Here is a 20420-nt window from a genome sequence, read left to right on the forward strand (position 1 = left end):
TTCCTCCCTTCCCCCCTCCAATATTTGGATCCCATGTATGGAGCACTCTCCTTCACCTAAAGTTCCTAAATTCTTTATCTACTCTATCCCATCCCCTTTCCTTCCAAGTCTTAACTCAAATAGACTCATCTCAAATCCCATCTTCTGTAAGAAGCCTTTTCTCCATACCCCAACAGCTTTTCCCTCTTATTACCTCCAATTTTATTATGCATGTATGTATATGCACATCTGACAATACTAACTAACACTAATCTGAGTGATAGGATCAGGTGAAAGGGTGACCAAAATGCTACCTTTTCTATTTCTCAAGTGATCACTAAATGCCAATTGAATGTTCAATTCCACAATACCAGCTGCTTGTGTAGACAAGACCTCGGTGTCTAGATATGTGTTTTCATCTTTTTTCTATGGAACTCACTGGATGTAAGGGTTACTTTTCATTTATACTGAATATCCTCTATGTTCATGGTTATTTGCATATGGTCTTCTTTGGAATGTGAGATCTTAAAGGGAGGGAACTAGGCTTTTCCAATTCTGTTCTATTCCCAGGACTGATCAGAGAACAGACAGGAAACCATAATACATGTTTGTTGACTGACATTTTGGAGGGTGACAGAGATGGTATGGTTTGATGTAACTGAAATCAGGAGACCTGAGACTCTGCTACTTACTAATAGCTAAAATGGTTGGAGCAAATCACTTCTCCTTCTCTAAATTTATATTTCTCAAGCCCAAGTGATTTTGAGGAAGAGTCTAGATCAGTCATGCTTCACTCACTCTTCCAACCTTTTCACCATATATCAGCTGACTTCTCCCTCTGATCCCATGGGCCTCCTCTTCAAATGGGGACTTCCTTTTAATCATCCATTGTCAGGAAGGGTTCAGACTATTCATCTTTCATTTTTTACCCTCTTTGCCTACAGGCAACCTCCACTGGTCAGTTCCCTATAATGAACTATTTTTTCCCTATTAGAAAGCAAGTTTCCAGGCAACTAGGTGGCACAGTGAATAAAGCCCTGGAGTTCGGAGGACCTGAGTTCAATCTAGCCTCAGACACTTAATAATTATCTAGCTGTGTGATTTTGGGCAAGTCATTTAACCCCAATGCACAAAAGGCACACACAAAAAAACAAGTTTCAAGAGGGCAGAAGGCTGACTTTCTAATTCTCATTGCACCCCCAATTTTTAGCAAGGTTTCTGATACATAGGAAACTTTTAACAAGTATTTATTTTAGATTAGATGATCTTTTTCAACTTTCTTCTTATTCTAAAAATCTCTTTTCTAAATTTGTGATGCTGAAGTGTTGTAAATGTTTATAAATCATCAGTGGTTCCCAGATCCTGATGGTCCCCAGAGGTTGGCACTTTTCCCTCCCTATCCCTTTATCCGGGAATTAGATTGGGGGGGCAGTACAGCAGGATAAGAAACTTCGTGACACTTCCTAGCATTCAAACTACTCATTTTACTTCTGGAACCTCATGTGGATAATACCTCCGCCTCCTGGATTATTACAAGGCTCATTAGTTATCTCATTAGATAACATACAAAGTACTTTGGAAACCCACATAACATCAATTATTATAACCAAGGGGTGCTCTTTGTATTTCTAGGAGTTTGCCTATGGATGTGCTTTAAAAGCATTTGCTGAGATGAATAGAATCATTTACCCCTGAATTCATAAACCCTTCAAAAAATGAATAATTGACTTCATTAAAGTTATGTTTAGCAGTTTCTTTGCCTTCTTCAATGTTGTTTATTTTTTAAAAAAGCACTCCTGGTAGAATGCTAATTTTTTCACATGACTCATATATAGACATAGGCTAGGCATCCAGTTCAATTCCTTAATTTTATAAATGAGAAAAATAAAACCCAAGGAGTTTAAATGTCTCATTGGAGGTCATAAATATAAACATAGGAGACTGGATATGAATCCTTTGCCTCCAGATTAGATATTCCTCCAACCTTTGTCTTCTAATGTATGTAAACATTCACATGCTCTATGTATTATCAACAATAAACAAGTATTTTAAATACCTACTAAGTGCCAGACACTACTGAACAGCAAGGATACAAAGAAAGCCAAACCTCAAAGAACAAACAAGTCCCTATCCTCAGGTAGCATTGTAATGGTAGAGATGGCATGAAAACAGCTGTGTACATAGAGGTGGTATATAGATTGTGAAATGAAAGGTGATCTCAGAGGGAAGGAACAAGCAGTGAGAGAGGGAGGTGAGAAACAAACTGGGAAAAAGCTTTTGAAGTAAACTGAAAGGAAGCTCTATAAAAAGGATGTATTTTTATCTATCTCTTTAAGTGAGAAAGCTTGATTTAAATTTATTGACTTTAGCTAAGAGTAATGTTTAACCATTTTCATTGTATACAAATAAAAACATGTTTTTCAACAACTTTGCTTAATGAGTATCACATAATATTAAGTTCATAATGCTAAATAATATGGTTAAAATTAAAAGGGAATATAAAACTGAAACCAAATGTAATTAGCAGTCAGGTTGTTGGTAGGGAAAAAATTCCCAACAACAAAGACCTCTTCAGGGCACTTCATTTTATTTCCTTTTTTTAATTAACTATACCTTTTTTGGGGGGTATTTGGATTCCTTTCTGTGTTTCTTAATCCTCTAACCCCTCCCCTGCTGGGATCACTTATTTCTCTAGGCAATGCAAATCTATTTACAAGAGAAAGGACAGATCTACAGGACTCAGAAACAGGGAAGTTTCCCCTACATTAACATAATGCCTAAGTAAGAAACCCCTCTTGGCAACCAAGGGCTACTGGTTTTACAGTGGCAGTGATTCCTTAGTCTACACACTACATAATCTACTATTTTTTTTTATCAATTCAAATTAACCAATCAACAAGCAGTCTACTACTACCTTCAGAAAATCAACCAGTCTAAGCAGTGGCAATTCCCATCTCCTTCTTTTTTTTCTACTTCCTTCTCCAGCCTAGAGATAGTTTTAGATAGCCAATACATTAAAATGAATTATGAATAGTCCCCACCTAGAAACCTCGGAGTGATTCCTAGTCTTGATGGGAGCAACAACTGGCTGTGACATCTTATGAAACCAGATTCTCTACAATACTGTCCATTTCACTACCCCGGCCATGTAGACCCTTTCCTAAGTGCCATAAAACATACACCTATGTTGTGTTTTTAGGGGTGGGCAGGCCTATATATTAGGCTACTTTGAAACTGCTTTAAGGAAGGAAGTTCCAATAACAATCCTTGTGATTCTATACCCCAAACAGGAAGACATGTGGTTAAAACAAGAGTTTGTGTGTATGTGTGACAAAGACTGGGACAGAGGGGCAGAGATAGACTTATGGAGGAGGGAAAAACAGGCAAAGGGAAAGGTAGTCACAACTATCTGCACTGGGGCAATATAATATGGTACAACCTATCAAACATTAAGTACGTGATTCCTCTAGCTCACTAAGACTTTTCATTGAATACATATGAATTGGAGAATTTTGGAAAGATAATCAGTGCGAATTCTGTTTTTGAAAACCTGCAATTATTAGGGACTTTGAATGAATCAGTTACAAGCAAGTGAGAAGGCTCAATACTATAGGAAGAAAGGAGGGAGTCTGCAAGCCAGAATTTCTGAAAAAAACATTCTTCCTTGTCATCTTGAGTCAGACCAGAGGTGCATGTTTCCAAGCAATTATTCTTATTCTGTCAAGCACATGTTTGCCTTTAAATTCAAGTATTTAACACTCTTGCCATACCTGTTTAATGTGTTGATTTGAATAAATTATTATAGTACAATTTCCACATCTTGTTGATAAGGTCTTAAAGAGCAGTCATTGGAGATTGACTCAAAAATGAAGAGGAAATATTAAAATAAGTTCTTTTTTGTTGTTCTTACTGTCTGCAAACTTGTTAAAAAAGGCAATGGGAATGGAATGAACAAATAGAGGATAAGATGAGATGAGTATAAATGAGCAAACACACAGGAACTATATGACTGGCTAAGTCACTCAAGTCTCTTCAGTAAAGCAGGGAAAACCTTACTACAAAATCACTAAGTAGTAGTAGATATTAACAAGGACTACTGTTTAGTAGAGCTTTAAGGTTTGCAAAGCACTTATCTAGTAACTTATTTGATTCTTAAAACAATCCAAGGAATCCAATAGATGCCATTATTTTGCCATGTTTAAGAAAGAGGAATAGAGGTTAAGAAAGGAAAAAAGATCAGATCTGCAACCAGTAGAGTGTCCTTGGGCACTTTACCTCTTACCCTCAACCCCCCCCCCCCAAAATGGGGTTAGACAAGGGTGGAGTTAAGATTTCTAAGATTCCTATCAGCCCTAAATCTATGGTTCTATTATCGTCTGCACACTTTGACATCTATAAATTCATAATATCATAGGTCCTGACAAAAACCAGTCTTTTCAGAGATATCAAAACAAATGTCAGTCTCTGAAGACAACTCCAAAATTAGTTTCAAAAAGGCCTCAATAGAAAGTGTCAATATAATGTTAAGATGAAATATAGAAGCAAACGTAAAGAAATTTAAATTTTTTCCTGGGCAATAACAACCTATTGTTAATCTTTATCATTAAAAGAAAGTAACTCTGGAAACTATAAGTGGTGAGAATCATCTTGAAAAGTACCATTATTAAATTTAGTCTATTATATTTCTCAAAGAATTTTTTTCTAGTTACTTCAGTTAGCATATATAAACCTTTAAATCTGATACCTATAGTCAAATTACACATACACATATGAACATGTAAAATCATGCTTATGATGTCTTTGAGTACTGAAGAGATTTTTCCTCATGTTTTTTTAAAGGTTCATTCATAAATTATTCTGATAGCTAAAGCACCATAAAAAAACCAGTCTGGTCTGCATGCAGAATTAAGAAATCACACCTACCAGAGAGCCGATTGAGAGTCACCCAGAAATGCTCATCAGGACTGTAGGTGTCCTTGGACCACTGCAGTAAATCAATGGCCCGTGGGTCTTGGAGAACAAAGTTGACGAACTCCCTAGTGAGCGCAACATAAGCGGAGCCAAAATAAATGACTAGTTGATGGGGAGGTGAGGATTTTAAAAGTTGAGTTTTTTGCATATATGAGGTTTGACGCCCCATATGTTCTCTGAAAACATATTTAGTCCTTCCAATAGCATGTGCAGGAGGCAGCACCCCTGGGGTGATATTTTTCCCTTTAAATCCTTTCAAATGCTGGATTATTTCCTTGTTAGTTTTCAGAGGAAAATCTTGCCCACAGGTGTTGATGAGGTACTTCCACTGCACCTTAGAGGCTACAAGGTCTTTCATGCAGTTCAGGTCAGCCTGGAGTCTGGAGATTCCACCATAGACAACTGGCTCCATCTTGGAGGCAAGGAAAGCATTGGGGAAGCAGCTCACCAGTCTCCCCACAGCATCTTTGAACCCAGCGGTTGCCTTCTCATCCACATGTACACAGTAAACATTTTGGGGCATGTAAATCGCCCTGAAGAGCCTTTCAAAGGTTTCAAAATCTTTATGTACGACCATTGCATAGGCTAAAGGAAATTGGGCTTCTTCTTCCGATAAGGGAACTGAGATGTAGTGAGCGTAGAGCAAGTATTCCTCACAAGAAACTCTTCCAAATAAAGGCATTAATACATTCTCCCACACAAATGTTGACTTCCCTTCTGTGACGGCATGACAGGACTGACTTAGAGAATATCGCTCGTTAGATACATTTAACGGCTGATAACTCTTTGGCTGAGACAGTTGGTGGTTGTACAGAAGGACAAAGAGGGCCACACTCAGCACCGGAATGACAAAAAGATAATACCTCCCAAAGTTCATTCTTTTGATTCCTCGGGGGAGGGGGAGGGGGGAATCCCCGCTTCAGGACTGATAAATGATTGGCTTTTGAAACCGTAAGTCAGCCGGCTTCCCACTTACTTTTCTGGAAGATCTTGCATTGGGACAGCTTCACAGCTGTGTCTTCTTTTCCAGCCTCCAAAGAAGACATGTGGTTTAATTAAGAGCTGCTCTCTAATTCTGTCTCCGGTCCATCCTTTCCCCTTCCCCCCCCCCCCCCCCACCGGCTTCGGCGTCGGACGGCTGGCAAAGCTTCTCACTTTTTTAAGCGCCGAAGGCGCTCAGGGCATCCAGCTTTCGGAGTGGGCTAACTCGGCAGCCCAGAGGCGAGAGAAGCTCAGCCCAACTCTGCCCAACCCCACGCAGCCCAGCCCAGGCCCAGCCTCCTCTGAGCTCTTAATTTGCATAGGAAAGTATGGGGTGGGGGGTAGACTTTAGCAAAACACTTTAGGGTCGGGTAGATCTTTTTTCCGTAGGAGCTTTTGTTCCCGGGGAATTCACCTTTGTCACCTACTCCCATTAAACTAGTTATTCTTTCCCGGATTCACCAACCCGTGCCCCACCCACTTAGCCCATGCAGCTAAACGCCTTTCAGCACCTGCAAAAGTGCAAAAAGTTGTGGCCACTATTCTCAAAAATTCCGTCAGCTAGCTGTACCTCTTTCTCTTTCTCTTTCTCTATCCTTACTCATGTAAATGGTATCTTTGCCTTCTGAGTACCGTGGTAGGGTGGGCAGGGAAAATGCACCTGCGCCCCGGACTATTATGGACAGTAACCGCATGCAAAAACTTTCGTAAGGGTGTTTGTTCACTGATTTCCACCTGTCAGAATCTCATGGAGCCATAGTCTCTGCCTGTTAGGGGAAGCCATGGGAAAGTTGGCTTTCTCTGCCAAGCGTGGGGAAATCCAGTGTTCAGAGGGTTTTTTGTTTTCCATTAGTTTTGGAACCTAGTGTTTTTATTGGAAATTTCTAACAAACACTAAGAAACGTGATTCATGGAGTACAGCTTAGGTTCTGGGATATAGTCAGCCAGTCAATAAACATTTATTACAAGTCAGGCACTGGAATATAAAGTGTGAAGATAATTACTTGAGAGGCTATCCCTTTATTATATACAGGTTAAGGTGGATGGACTCTGAAAATCAGAGATTTGGCAGTCTGATTTTTTTCTGCTTTTAAAATTTCCTACATGAACCTTGCACTTAAGGTCTTAGAATTCACATACTTCTTTCTTTCTGCTCCCTCTTCCTCTTTCCTTCAAAGAAGTTACAACAATCCCATAGTAATTAGAATTATCAGTGATTTTTGGAGGAAAAAAGAACTAGCAGACCTGGTGGCAAAGGGATGTAAAGCTTTCTTGCTGCTGTATAAAAAAATCCTTTTGTTTTGTCCTAAAAACATTTTCACAACTAAGCACCATGGTAAATGATACTGAAGTCAGGATGATCTTAGTTTGAATCCTGAGGCAGAATTTGCAATCCTTAAATGTTCTATATAGTTTATATTATTAAATGAACAAAACTACCCTTATCTGTGATCTTGTAATCTTTTATGGGGGCTATTAGGTAGCACAGTGGATGGAGTGCTTGGCCTGGAGTCAGGAGGACACAGCTTCCTGTCTGACCTCAGTTATTTACTGTGTGGTCTTGGGCAAGTCACTATTTGCCTCAGTTACTTCTGCAAAATAAGCTGGAGAAGGAAATGGCAAAGCACACCAGTATCTTTACCAAGGAAATCCCAAATAGCGTCCCAAAGAGTTGGACATGACTGAAAAAAATGATTGAACAGCAGTAAAAAAAAAAGTTTGTATTCCTTCTGCACATGAGTTCTTCCTTAAAGTGGTATATCAAATAAATTGCCTATAATATTCAGGCAAATCTTAATATAAGAGTGTTTCTCAATTTTTTTATGTCCTGTAATCTTTTGGCAAATTTGATGTAGTCTATAAATCATTTCTTAGAAGAATATTTTTAAATGCAGAAAAAATACATATGATTAGGGTTACAAAGAAAATAATTATATTGGTTTTATATTTTCAATTATATTGAAATTCAGCTATCAAAATATTAAGTCCTGAGTAGCAAATTAAATATAAAAATTGTTTTAAAAATGACTTGATGACCACATTTGAAAGGGGATCTTCAACCATCTCTCTTTAGTATTGTGACTCCACCCTACAAATTATTGTGACTCCATCCTTCATTTCGTTGGTTTTAAGATTTTCAAAGCTTCCGGCTTATTGTATTTATTTGATTCAACAATTCTGTGATGTAGATGGGACAGGTAGTTGAAATATATCATAAATTTATCTGAGACTCACAAAATGCTCTTGTTAACCTAATCTTTTTGCTGTATGTGCAATTCCTCCCAAAACTGCCTCCCCTTTCCCCAGATGCAGCTGGAACTGTGAGATAGTAAACTTCACTCCACTCCCTATGTCACAGTAAACATGTTACAAGGAAATATATCTAACTGCTATCTCTGTTTCTGTATCCTGCTTGCTCACAATACCCCCCCCCCAAACTACTGTAAAAACGTTGTTCTCTGGACAGTCAGTGCTATGTGCTCTGAGGAAATGGAACCCTGCAAAGTCATTGGTAATACACTGTACTCCCTAAATTTTATAGCTTAGTCTCTGCCTAGATTCTTGGGGTACAACAGTATTATTATTAGCCTTATTTCACAGCAAAAGAAACTGAAATATCAGAGGTTAAATAATAGCCTGGAGGGGACCTTCCCAATCCTCTCATTTTGCTAATGAAAACATAGATGACCTGAAGGATAAGGCTAAAGAGAATGAACTAGGCTTCTGAAAAGGATCCTTAAAGCTCATCAGTTTCAAGTCCCTCCTTAAATGGAAAAAAATTAAAGCCCCTCGAGGGTGGATGATTTGCCCAAGGTTCTGGAATCAGTTGGTGTTGGATTTGGAAAATTCTTTTCATTCCTTATGCAATTGATGTTATGCAACATGAGAACAGAATTTTACATTGAGGGTGCAAGTGGAGGAAGGGAGCTGCTGGTTCAATATTGCATAGAACTATACTAGCACAAAGCTGTTATTCCAACCCACCACCCCACCTTCCCACTCCAGGTTCCTTCCATCCTTTCACCGCTCACTTAGTTCCCTCCTCTAGTTTTTGTTTATTTAATATTAGCATAATATTAAATAAAGAGCACTAGAACTGGAATATAAAAGACTCTTCTGAATTCAAATCTGATCTCAGGAAATTTACTAGCTATAGACCACCCTGGGCAAGTCACTTAACCCTTTTAGCTTTACTTTCCTCATCTGTAAGGATGAATCTGTATCTTTGCCAAGTAAACCCAAATGAGGTCAGGAAAAGTCGGTCTCTAAAGAAAATGGCCAAACCATCACAAAATAAAGGATCACTCTAACCTTAGAAAGTTACTTGGGGCAATGAGAGTTTAAAATTTGTCTAGGTCTTCTAAATTCCCAAAGGCAGTTTACTGACCCTTATACCATGTAACTTTAATTGTTACTATTGAAAAAAGGGATGAAGAGGAGAAAGAATCCAACACCAGGTCTATGGACTCCCAGTCCACAGCTCAGTTATTCTGGTGTCTTTTATGGTTGCCAGGCAACAGAACATGCAAAAAAATCTAATCAGTATTGATTTGACCTATAAAGCTTCTCAAATTCTGTTTGAAAAATGCCCTGTTAAGTATTATCTTCTATTGTACCAGGAAAACTGGTCACCATCAGAGCTAAACTACAAAATCTTTTTATGCTCCAATCCCTCATGGAAAAAAAACCCCGAAAAAAATTCTTTCCTTTCCCAAAGGCTCTTTAAAATGATTTGGTTTGCTACCTTTTTTTTTTTCCCTCTTCTCTTTGTTTCTCAGAATCAGCTCAGATAGAGTGGAAATTTGACTTCTGGTGAAGAAAAGGAGTTGAGCAGTCTGCCTTCTCTCTTGGTTTCATTTCTCTCCCTGTCTCATCAAATTCTCTTCATTTACTGCCATTTTAGGGAGAATTTATTGTGAGTAAAAGAAATGTAAGAAGAAGAAAGAAGAATAGAGGCAATAGACTTTCAGTTCAGGCTCAGTCTGTAATTTTCTTTTGTTTGCCTTAAACTTTTCTTCTTCAGTAGGAAATCTTGGAGATTTGCCAATGAGAACATCCCAATAAATTGTCTAAATGTGAAAGATTCAGTCAAAGTAGATTGAGAATAGACTATTTTGCAGCATTCTTTGTAGAATTTTAGATTTACAGCAGTCATTCAAGAAAAACAATACATGTTTTTTTATCTGGTTGGGCCTTTAAAAAATGATTTCGATTGAGCAGCAGCAGCAGCAGAACATTTTTTTCACTGAGAGAGAAAATCATTATGATGTGATGCCTTTTAAGCAGGTGACTGAACTCTGGGAATGTTTGACCAGTATCCATGGTAACCAGTGTTAAATGGGCATTTTCTTTCAGCAAAGAGCTTCACTTGATGTCAGTGACTCAATTGTGTTTTAAGGACAAGATATTGAATAATGGATATTATGAGGCCATTTTTTTCTTGCTACACCTGACCATCCCTATCCTGTTTCAACTTTAAAAGTAGTTCATCATTCAAAGGACCAGGAATGAGGTAAGAATAAAATCTCAGAATATCTAATGTTAAAAAAATATTGTCCCAGCTTTGTCCTAAAGGAAACTACACATATGTATTATTTCCTGTCTTTTTTTCACAATGGCTTGGTATTCATTCAATCATAATCCCATTCTATTGGAACCTCATTAATAAATAAGGATGCAAATGTAATTAAAGGCACATGTTATTAGGCAAAAAGGAGTAGGCGCTATTTTTTACTTTATTGCCAGGACCCTATTATTATGAGAACTTCTTAAAAGATAGATTTTTCTGTTCTTATTTTCTCTCCCTCCAATCCATTCTTCTCACCATTACCATGCTTATGTTATTTATATTTAGATCTGGACAATGTCCCTGTAAAGGTCAATAACATTTCACAGACTCCATAATGCCTATAAAATTAAGTTTACATTTCTTTACCCTCCATAAGGGAAGGGATTAAGGTCCTCTACATTCTGACATCATCTTGGTTTTCCTACCTTAACTCATACTATTCTCCTTGATCTCCATAGTTTTGTTGTATAGGGCAATAGAACTACAGATAGAAGGGACCTCAGAGGTCATCTCATCTAACCCTCTGTTACATAGAAGACAAAAACTAGGCTCAGGAAGTTTAAGAGACTTGGTCCTAGTCAGCATCAGGATCTGAACTCAAGTCCTTTCACATTCCAGAGCTTCTATTACTTCAGACTTGGAGTTTCCACTCTCTATTTTCTGCATTTTAAATTCCTACCTAACCTTTACATTCCAACCCAAACTCATTCAGTAAGTCTTTCTAGATTCTCTCAGATAGTAACAAGGTCTTAGGCCAGCTTTTATCTCAACTATTGTCCAATCCAAAGTCATTTCATGAGTGTGGCTTCAGACAAACTGAGACTTGGGAAAGACTTTAACTCAGGCCAAGGTAACCCACTGAATCCTCCACTATCACCAATCACATTGGTCCTTGACACTGGACTTTGATGATTATGGAGGAGTGTGGTGAGACTGAGGACTTTTTCTAAGCTCTGCCTCATTTAAATCCAGTTCCCAAGCAATTCAAGATATTCCCCTTGTGATGTCATTGGCCCTTTTCCAGAACAGATGAATAACAATATTTGCTAAGAAGAACTTCATTACTCTTTAACACATTTATCATATCTTGGATATATGATAAGGAAAACACTTCCAAACAATCAGAGATATCCAAAGCAATTAGAGTGAAGCTGCCTCAGGAAGTTGTGGGATTTCCTTTTATAACAAATCACCAAGTACCTTATTTCTTCATGTATAAGTCATACCCATTTTAGAAAAATTGGTGGTCTAAAAACTGGGAGGATCTTACACAGTGGTTATAGATTTTTTTACTTGCATTTCCTGCTTTTTTGCACTTGTTTTTGTATTCATTGTAGATTTTTTTTACTTGCATTTCTCGCTTTTTCTGAGCTTGTTGTCTTTGCACTCATTGTTTTGTATTTATTACTGGTATATTAGGTTATGTTTTGCCATGTTCTGCCCACAAATGGCTTAGAAAAATTTTTTGTAGGTGTTGAATGCAAATTCAAAGGGATCCAGTTTGCAAATGTGAATAGAAATCTTACTGTGGAATATAAGTTTAGTCCATCTGAGAAAACAATATGACACTGGCTATGGAAAGAAGAAACCCTACTGAAACCCCACGGCAGTAGAAGGTCATCAGAGGGAATTGAAGATATGGATTGAAGAGCAAAGGGCAATTGGAATTCCTGTGTCCACAAAGATGGTTCAACCTGAGACAAGAAGAATTGCTCATGAAAAAGAAGTGAATGATTTCCAAGGACACAATTAGTGCTTCATTAAGCATGTGTCCACACACCAGACTTGCCCAGACAGTGTTTGTGGTCAACCACAGACCAGAGCACAGGCAGGAGAGCAATCAGAGCCTCTCCTAAGACACTGATTCATCATCAAAAATAGATGAGGAAGAGCTAATGGTGGGAGTTTTGATAGTGATGAGGAGCTGAATGAATTTTATGATGATTAAAACGAGTTCAATAACTTGATGAAATAAATTTTTTTCAAATTTTGGGCCCCCAAATTAAGTTGCATCTTATACATGGGAGTATCTTATGAAATACAGTATAAGCTAGATAGCATTTTGTCCAGAATAATGTAGACAAGATTCTTGCTTGCTATGGTTGGGTTAGATGACGTAATATTCCTTCCAACTCTGAGTTCTGGGATTTTAAAATTTTGTACTCTGGTTATTTCCATGTCACCTCCCTCAACTAGGCTGTAAACTCCACGAGAATATCCATGAGAATATATCTTTTCTAAATCATGTATTTCCCTCAGCCCCCAATATACTGCCCAACATACTTAAATGTTTGGTGAATTGCATCGTATAAAATTGAGGATTTTATTCATTTGAATCTTGGATCTGCTACTTACAACTTGTTTATATTCAGGCAAATCACTAATTGCTCTGAGCTTCAGATTCCTTTTCTATAAAATGAGGGCACTATCCTAAATTACCTCAAAAGTTTCCTTCTGGTTCTAAATCTATGATTAAATGATACTGTAAATTGCTGACCCTTCTTTTCAATGCTAGGAATCAGAAAAGAACTGTGTTATACAGAAGAGGTGTCAGATTTCTTAGAAGCCTTAACACTGCAATGGACTGAATAATTGGAAAAGGGTTCAAATTCTGACTCAGTGACTTAACATCTCTGTAATTTAAACAAATCATTTAAGGACGGTTTCTTCATCTATAATTTTATTATTGCTGTGGTTGATGATGTTATTTTACAAGGGATGGAAATAGATAAATTCTAAAATTCCTTCCAACTATAAACCTTCAATCCTATGATACTTGCTCTGGCCCTTTTCCTATCCTCCCACCTCCAACTCCCTTTTGGCTTTAACTCCTAAGCAAATAGTTACTCAGATAGAAATAGACTTGGGAATCTTTCAAGGTGATGAGAAAGTGTACCAAGGAGCACATGACCAAGTACCTTTATGGAGGTACTTCAGTACAATCCTTCACCCCAAAATTTGTATCCTTCATATTATACTATCATATTCTGCCTTGCATTTAGAATATATCCCTCTTCCACATGACAATCCTGTAAATATTTGAATAATACTATTATTTCCTAATATTTTCTTTTCTCTAGACTCAACATTTCAAGTTCTTGCAATCAGTTCTCCTATAACATGATTTTCAGAGCCTTCATTATTCTTATTGTTCTCTTTACTTTCCAGAACATGATGAGGCAAAATGTGAGGAGTAGCTCTTTTTTTGGGGGGGAGGGGTAGCTGTTAAGGTAGACACTGGATAAATGAGATATCATCCCTATTCCCGTTTTGACACTTCTAAAGAGTTTCTACTTGGATTTTTTGAAGAATATTGTCATTCTTGGACTTTTCTGTGTGTGGGGTGGGGGTGGGGTGATAAAGAATCAACAAAGGTCTGGATCCAACAACTTGGCCTTTGAGGAAGTATTTCATTTCTATTAGGAGATTAGTTCCCTTGTGGTATCAGATGCCCTGACAAGCTAGCTAGCAGCAATTTAAGTTCCTTCTGGATAGCTATTCCATAGCAGAGATTCTTAGGTGCTCATCAGGATAAGTTCAGGAGAGAATATAATTTGCAATGAGCTAAACTGGGGTCAGAAAATGTCAGCTGCTGCAACCATAATGACTGAGATAATGAAAGGAAGCAAGAGTGCATGTGAACAGAAATCTAGTAGATATTTTAAGTGCTACAGTTTACTGCATGCTTTCTATCAGTTGCCACCTTGTGTCTAGAAAAAATTAGATCACAGCTATTCCAGTCAGCATCAAGAAAGGGTCTGATGGTCGTAGAGGTGGCTTGGAACCTATTTATTGGACCTTTCATTCCCAAGAGTTCTTCTACTACATCCAGGATCTCATCTAAACTGATGCCTTCCTTTGTAACATCTCCTTAGGGGAGTGTGTGTGTTATGTCTTTTTTGTTCCTGGAAGAGCAGAAACCCAAAGAGAGGAGATCTTTGTTTCCAATCTAGGGAAAGGCCAGGAGTCAGAAAACACTTTCCAGACAAAGCTAATGAATCTAGTCTGAGACTGATTCTGGATCTCTCCATATCTCTCTTTTCACCTGTTGAAGAAGATAGCACCCTGTCAACATGAGAATAATTCCACTCCAAATTTTCTTGAGCACTGCAAGGACAGAATTCCTGGGCCAACTTTGCATGTACAAGGGTGACAGCATCACTATATTCTCTATTTATCCCTTGTGTGTTTTTGGAAACCAAAGGGCCACACATATGTAACTATTCAACTCATAAGATAGAGCAAAAAGCAAAAATCACTGACTAGCTACAACTCTTTCTCATGGACAGCTCCCATTCTCATATAACTCATTATAATTGTGAAAGATCCTTTCCTTTATTAGCAGCAGTTGTCTATTTCTATTGCTCAGTCAACTCATCTTTCATAATCATCCCCAGCTGTGTTCTCTTCCTATCAAGAAACAACTTCCTAGAGTGGTCTGGCCCTGTTTCAGAAGATAATAGATCTAGTGGTAAGGATTTGTGAAAGCTTTTCCTGTCTCTCTGTTGCGCTACTGTGAAGATTCTCTTTCCCCTAAAATCTCTAGTATAGACTAGAGATTGAAGTCAGAGAGAGAGAGAGGCACAGATGATAAAATGCAACTACAGTCTTTGGAAAACATAAATTCTCTAACAAAATGTACAATAATAGTGTGGCATGTAGGCAGTGATGAAGATTTGAAAAATACTAATATGTAACCAAAATCACATCTCTCTAGCTATTCCCAAAGGGTAATAAAATGGTATCTCAAAGAGATCACAAAAAAGGGGGAAAGACCTATGTATATACAAGAATATTCAAAGCAGCTCTTTTTGTGATGGTAAAGAACTGGAAATTGAGGAAATGCCCATCAACTGGGGAATGGATGACAGAACAAGTTGTGGCACTGAATATTATTGTTCTCTAAGAAACAATGTCCATGGGGCAGCTAGGTGATGCAGTGGATAGAGAACCTGCCCTCAAGTCAGGAGGACTTGAGTTCAAATTTGGCCTAGCTGGGTGGCCTGGGGCAAGCCACTTAAACCCATTGCCTTGGAAAAAACCCAACAAACCTAAAACAAAAAACCAAACAAATTACAGATATCACTAAAAATCTATATTTTTGCACTCACATGCACACAATATTGTATATTCAGAAGAGGGGGAAAGGCTAATTTTGGAAAGTTCTGTGAGTTGTGAGTCAGGGTTTGGATGGTTGTGAGTATAACAATTTTGATCTGAGAATGGGAAGGAATATTCTATCCCAGGTAAAAAAGGAATTTGCTTCCCAGGTGAACAGAACAGGTAAGAAAAATAATAGTGCAGCTTTGATTTGAAGTAAGTAAGGATAAGCTAGCAAGGATTAACAGTGACTCCCAACATGGCAGAGTCAAGGAAATGGAAGACTACAAGGGTTGAAGTAAAGGTAACAGGAACAGACTAATTAGTGACAATTCAAGATAATTTTGTAACAAATGCAATCAAGGCTAATGTATGAATTTGTTTTGTTTGATTATATGTTTTATGAGGGAGGGCTTTTAGTTTAGAGGGAGAACTGATATGTGGGGGAGTAATAGCAGCGATGCATTAAAAACAGAAATAACAGGATAAGTTCAGGAGAGAATATAATTTGCAATGAGCTAAACTGGGGTCAGAAATGAAACATTTAAAAAATACAAATAAAAAGTCATAAAAGTTCAGAAGGGGTCATGGACAAGGAGGACAACGTTGGTATTACATGTGAAGTTTAATAGGGACTGAAATTAGATTTCATCAATGTAGGGAAATTGCAGATGTTGAAAATCCTTCTGTCAAAGCAACTTGGCACCTTGCCTGAAATGTATAGTCTTAGAAAGTTGTTTAAGAGCACTTAGAGGAGTGGCTAAGTGGACAGAGCACCAGCCCTGGAGTCAGGAGTACCTGAGTTCAGATCCAACCTCAGACACTTAATAATTATCTAGCTGTGTGGCCTTGGTCAAGCCACTTAACCCCATTGCCTTGCAAAAAAACCCAAACAACAGCTTAAAAAAAAACACTTAAAAGTTGAAGTGACTTGCCCAGTGGCATGTAGTCAGATATGCCCTAGAAATGTAGGATATGAATTCACTTCTTCCTAACTTCAAAGCTAGTTCTCTATCCTATATGTTAGGTTATTATCTCTCATTAATTTTAATATTCTTATTTAAAAAAGCAAATTGTACATAATTGACATTCACAGTTTCATATACAATTTTCTTCTGTTCCTTTTATATTAAAATATTCATGTTAGTTGCTATTAAGTTTACAATACATTTTTTAAATGTAAGACTGACTTATTTTGTATATAGTTTAGCCGGCTCAATCCCTCATGCTATAGGTAATAATATGTCCATTTTGGCTGACTATGTATGTGATATAGGGAATACAGTGGAGAGGGTTATTGTGGGATAAATTAAAAAGAAAAAATTTTGAGAGGAGAAAATTTCCCCTTTTCCCTAGGGTTGGTTACAGCAGAAAGTTAGTCAATCTAGTGGCAAGAGAGCTGGCAAAGGAGCTTCCTGTTTAGGAAATGACCTCAGGGCTACATTTTGTCCCAGCTCACTATACTCTTCCTAAGCCTTGGAGTCCTCAAAACATAAATCCTTAATGAGCTGAAAGAGAAGATCACCTATCAAGTGACACTGATGCATCTCTCAATCTAGCCATTCTTCCTATGACTTAGCCATCACTTTGGGGTTTATTAAAGGAAAGAGAATAGGCATTTATATAGTACGTACTTTGTTTCATACATTATTTTATGATATATCTCATTTAATCTTCACAACAACCTTTTGAGGTGGATGCTATTTATTATCCTCATTTTACAGATGAGGAAACAGAGGCAAACTGACTTGCCCAGGGTCACACTGCCAATGTCTAAAGCCAGGTCTTCCTGACTCCAAACCCAGTCTCTATCCCCTGTGCTGCCTAGCTGCCTCTGAAAGGCCACTAAAAGGTTAACTTTTTTCACAACTGCCATACCTGCAATTTGGCTACCTTCCACCTGTGCATAATGGTGTTACATAGATAAAGCTTTTATGAAATAATCAATAAAGACATACTTGAATGCTAACTACGTGCCTATTGTCAGGTACTAGGCTAGACATATGGACATGCAAAGATAAAAGATATGGTCATTGAAGTATTTATGCAGTCTGTATGTGTCAAGTCTCCTGGGTTCTAGGGCTAGCTAGTTCTTCATTCTGCCCCACTACCTCTCTAAAATGCACACACAGTAAATATGGCACAAGATAATTTCATGGCAAGGAATCAGGAAAGGCATCTGGTATGAAGTTGCACATGAGTTGAACTTTCAAGGAAGCAAGGGATCCTGAGGTGAAAGTGAGGAAAGAGTACATGCTGTGCATGGACAACAGCAAATTGTGTGTGAGGGACAACATGCAGGCAAATTTGAGTGGTCTTGTATCTGACGTGTGTATGAAATTAGGTACATATTGTCTGCAAAGATATCCTGGTCCCAGAATGTGAAGGGTTTCAAATGCCAAACAAAGAAATATGTATTTCTTGCAAGAGGGAGTTAGTAGAGTTTTCTGAATAAGGAAGTACAATAGTTAGAGCTTTGTTTTAGCAATATTGTTTTGGTAACTGGATCAGAGAGGGGAGATACTTGAAGCAGGAATAGTCCAAAGGAGAAGTGATAACTATTGAACTAGGATGGTGATCCTGAGAGTGGAGAGGAGATGAATTTAAGAGAAATGTTGAGAAAGAATGATTCGTCAACTAACCCACTGATTGGTTATGAAGGGTGAGGGAAAGGGAGGAGACTACAAAATTGAATGACTAGAAGGAGATTGATGCCCTCAAGAGAAGTAGGAAATTTGAGAAGTTAAAATTTGGGGCAAAGACAAATTCTTTTTTGTATGTACAGAATTAAATGCTTAAGGGATATGCAATTGGAAATGTCTAATTAGCAATTAGCAACCATGCACTAAAGGTAAAAATGACCCTAGGGTTGGTTATGTAGAATTGGGAGTGTTCTGAATAGAGATGATAATTAAACCCAGGCAGCTAAGTTCCTCAGTCAGTGGGCATTTGCTGTTTCCAGTTCCTTGGTCTCACAAAAAGTGCCATTATAAGTATTTTGATAGACATTGAATCTTTCTTTCATTACTCCCCCTTGGGGTAAAATGGCACAAGATCCTAGTAATGGATTCCCTTAGATCAAAGGATAAAAGCATTTTGGCCACTTTTATTTGCATACTTCCAAATTATTTTACAGAATGATTGTACTATTTTACAATTTCACTAACAATACGTTAGTGAACATTCTATCAATACATCCAACATTGACAACTGCCAGTTTTTGTCATCTTTGCCATTTTGCTGCGTGTACCATGGAAGCTCAAGGTTATTTTGAATTCCACTTCTCTTATTATTCATGATTTGAAACATTCTTTCCAAATGGTTATTGATAGTATAAAATTCTGTTTTTACCACTTTTCATTTAATAGTATATATATATATATATATATATATATGTATATATACACATATATATATATATGTATATATATATATATATATATATATATATTGTCTATATATCTTGGATACCAAACTCTTATCAGAGAAATTTGATGCAAAGACTTTTTTTGACTAGTTAAACAAGATGATAGGCAGGAAGAGATGAAAGAATCATGTGAAGATTTTTTTATGATGGACAAAGATAGGGAGCTTGAAGATAGAAAGTGAGTGAAGTGAGAACAATAATTTATTCTAAGACAATTTATATTATAACCTCAACATTGTTTTGGAACAATAAACAACTCAAAGATCAATGTGTTTATAGAGGGTCAGCAATGAAGACTACTATTCCCTTCTCACAAAGAGGAAATTGATTAATTTGCAGAATGAGACACATTTTTGAACTTGTCTAATATAGAAATTTTGCTTCTTTCTACTTATTTGCTGTAACGGTCCCCACCCCCCCACCCCCGGGATACCAATAGATGGAAGAAAGAAAAATGTAAATGTGTAATAATTGAAAAAAAATTTTAAAAGAAAAGAGATGATTGGTATGAGGAAGGAGAGGTGCTGATTGCCAAAGGAAATGGGAAGTAAAGGTAATAAGGATTCCAGCTAAGGGGTACACCTTGGTAAGAAGAAGGGTTTTCTTGTCATCAAAGACTTCAGTGAAGGAGATAATTGGAATTGATTTCAAAGGGTTTTGAGAGATGTAATAATGGAGGAAGAGGGAGCATACAGTAACAATCTTTATTATCTCAGATAAATTATGATTTGAACAGGCAGGGGTGGTGGGTTGGGAGGGGGTGGGAGGGAGAGAGGGATGATGTTGGAGACTTGCAGAGAAAAGAGAAAATTTAGAAAAGACATAATGGTGGTAGGGACAATCAGAAAAGAGGAAAAGGATTACAATGCAGTCATGAGGACTTAATTTAGATTAGATTAAGTTAATTTATAATGAGTACATCTCTATGTCTTTGTCTCTGTCTTTCCAAAAAATCTATATATGTATTTATATATTTTAACAGGGCTGTAAAATAGTTAACTCTTTTTTTTTTTGCTTGTGGGTCATTATAATAGCTAACTAGCTCTTCTTTGTACCATAGAAAAACCAATTATTTCCTAGAGTTTGGATAATTCATTAAAGGTTTCATAGAACAAAAATAAAAGGTAGAATGTCATGTTAGTACCTGAATGATTCACACAAAACTGACCTATTTTTCTACTTAAGTTATTCATGTAACTGACTTTATCTACTACTTTTAATATTTTCCCATTGCTTAGGCATCCTGAATTCTAATCTTGCCTTCTGAGAAGTCCTCCCCAATGATTGATTTAACACAGAACACAGTAACAATAATAGTTTTAAATAGTACATACACAGGTCAAGATACTCAATACATCTACATTACAAAGTATAGCAGAAGATCATTTTCCC

At 37.4% G+C, this 20420-nt stretch overlaps 1 protein-coding gene across 6 annotated transcripts in view; it reads right to left on the reverse strand.

The window, feature by feature from the left end:
- LOC141503010 (N-acetyllactosaminide beta-1,6-N-acetylglucosaminyl-transferase-like) overlaps window positions 1-20420 on the reverse strand; it is a 146861-nt gene that overhangs the window by 31610 nt on the left and 94831 nt on the right. Inside the window, exon 1 of one of the 6 annotated variants that reach the window (XM_074208077.1) lies at window positions 4903-18915. The exons of the other annotated variants lie outside the window; for them this stretch is intronic. Within the exon in view, the coding sequence (XP_074064178.1) occupies window positions 4903-5827 (925 nt within the window). The 5' untranslated portion in view covers window positions 5828-18915. Of the gene's footprint in view, window positions 1-4902; window positions 18916-20420 lie in introns of those variants that run through there. 6 annotated transcript variants of the gene reach the window in all.

This window comes from Macrotis lagotis, chromosome X, assembly GCF_037893015.1.
Source record: "Macrotis lagotis isolate mMagLag1 chromosome X, bilby.v1.9.chrom.fasta, whole genome shotgun sequence".
In the NCBI taxonomy this organism is placed as follows: domain Eukaryota; kingdom Metazoa; phylum Chordata; class Mammalia; order Peramelemorphia; family Peramelidae; genus Macrotis; species Macrotis lagotis.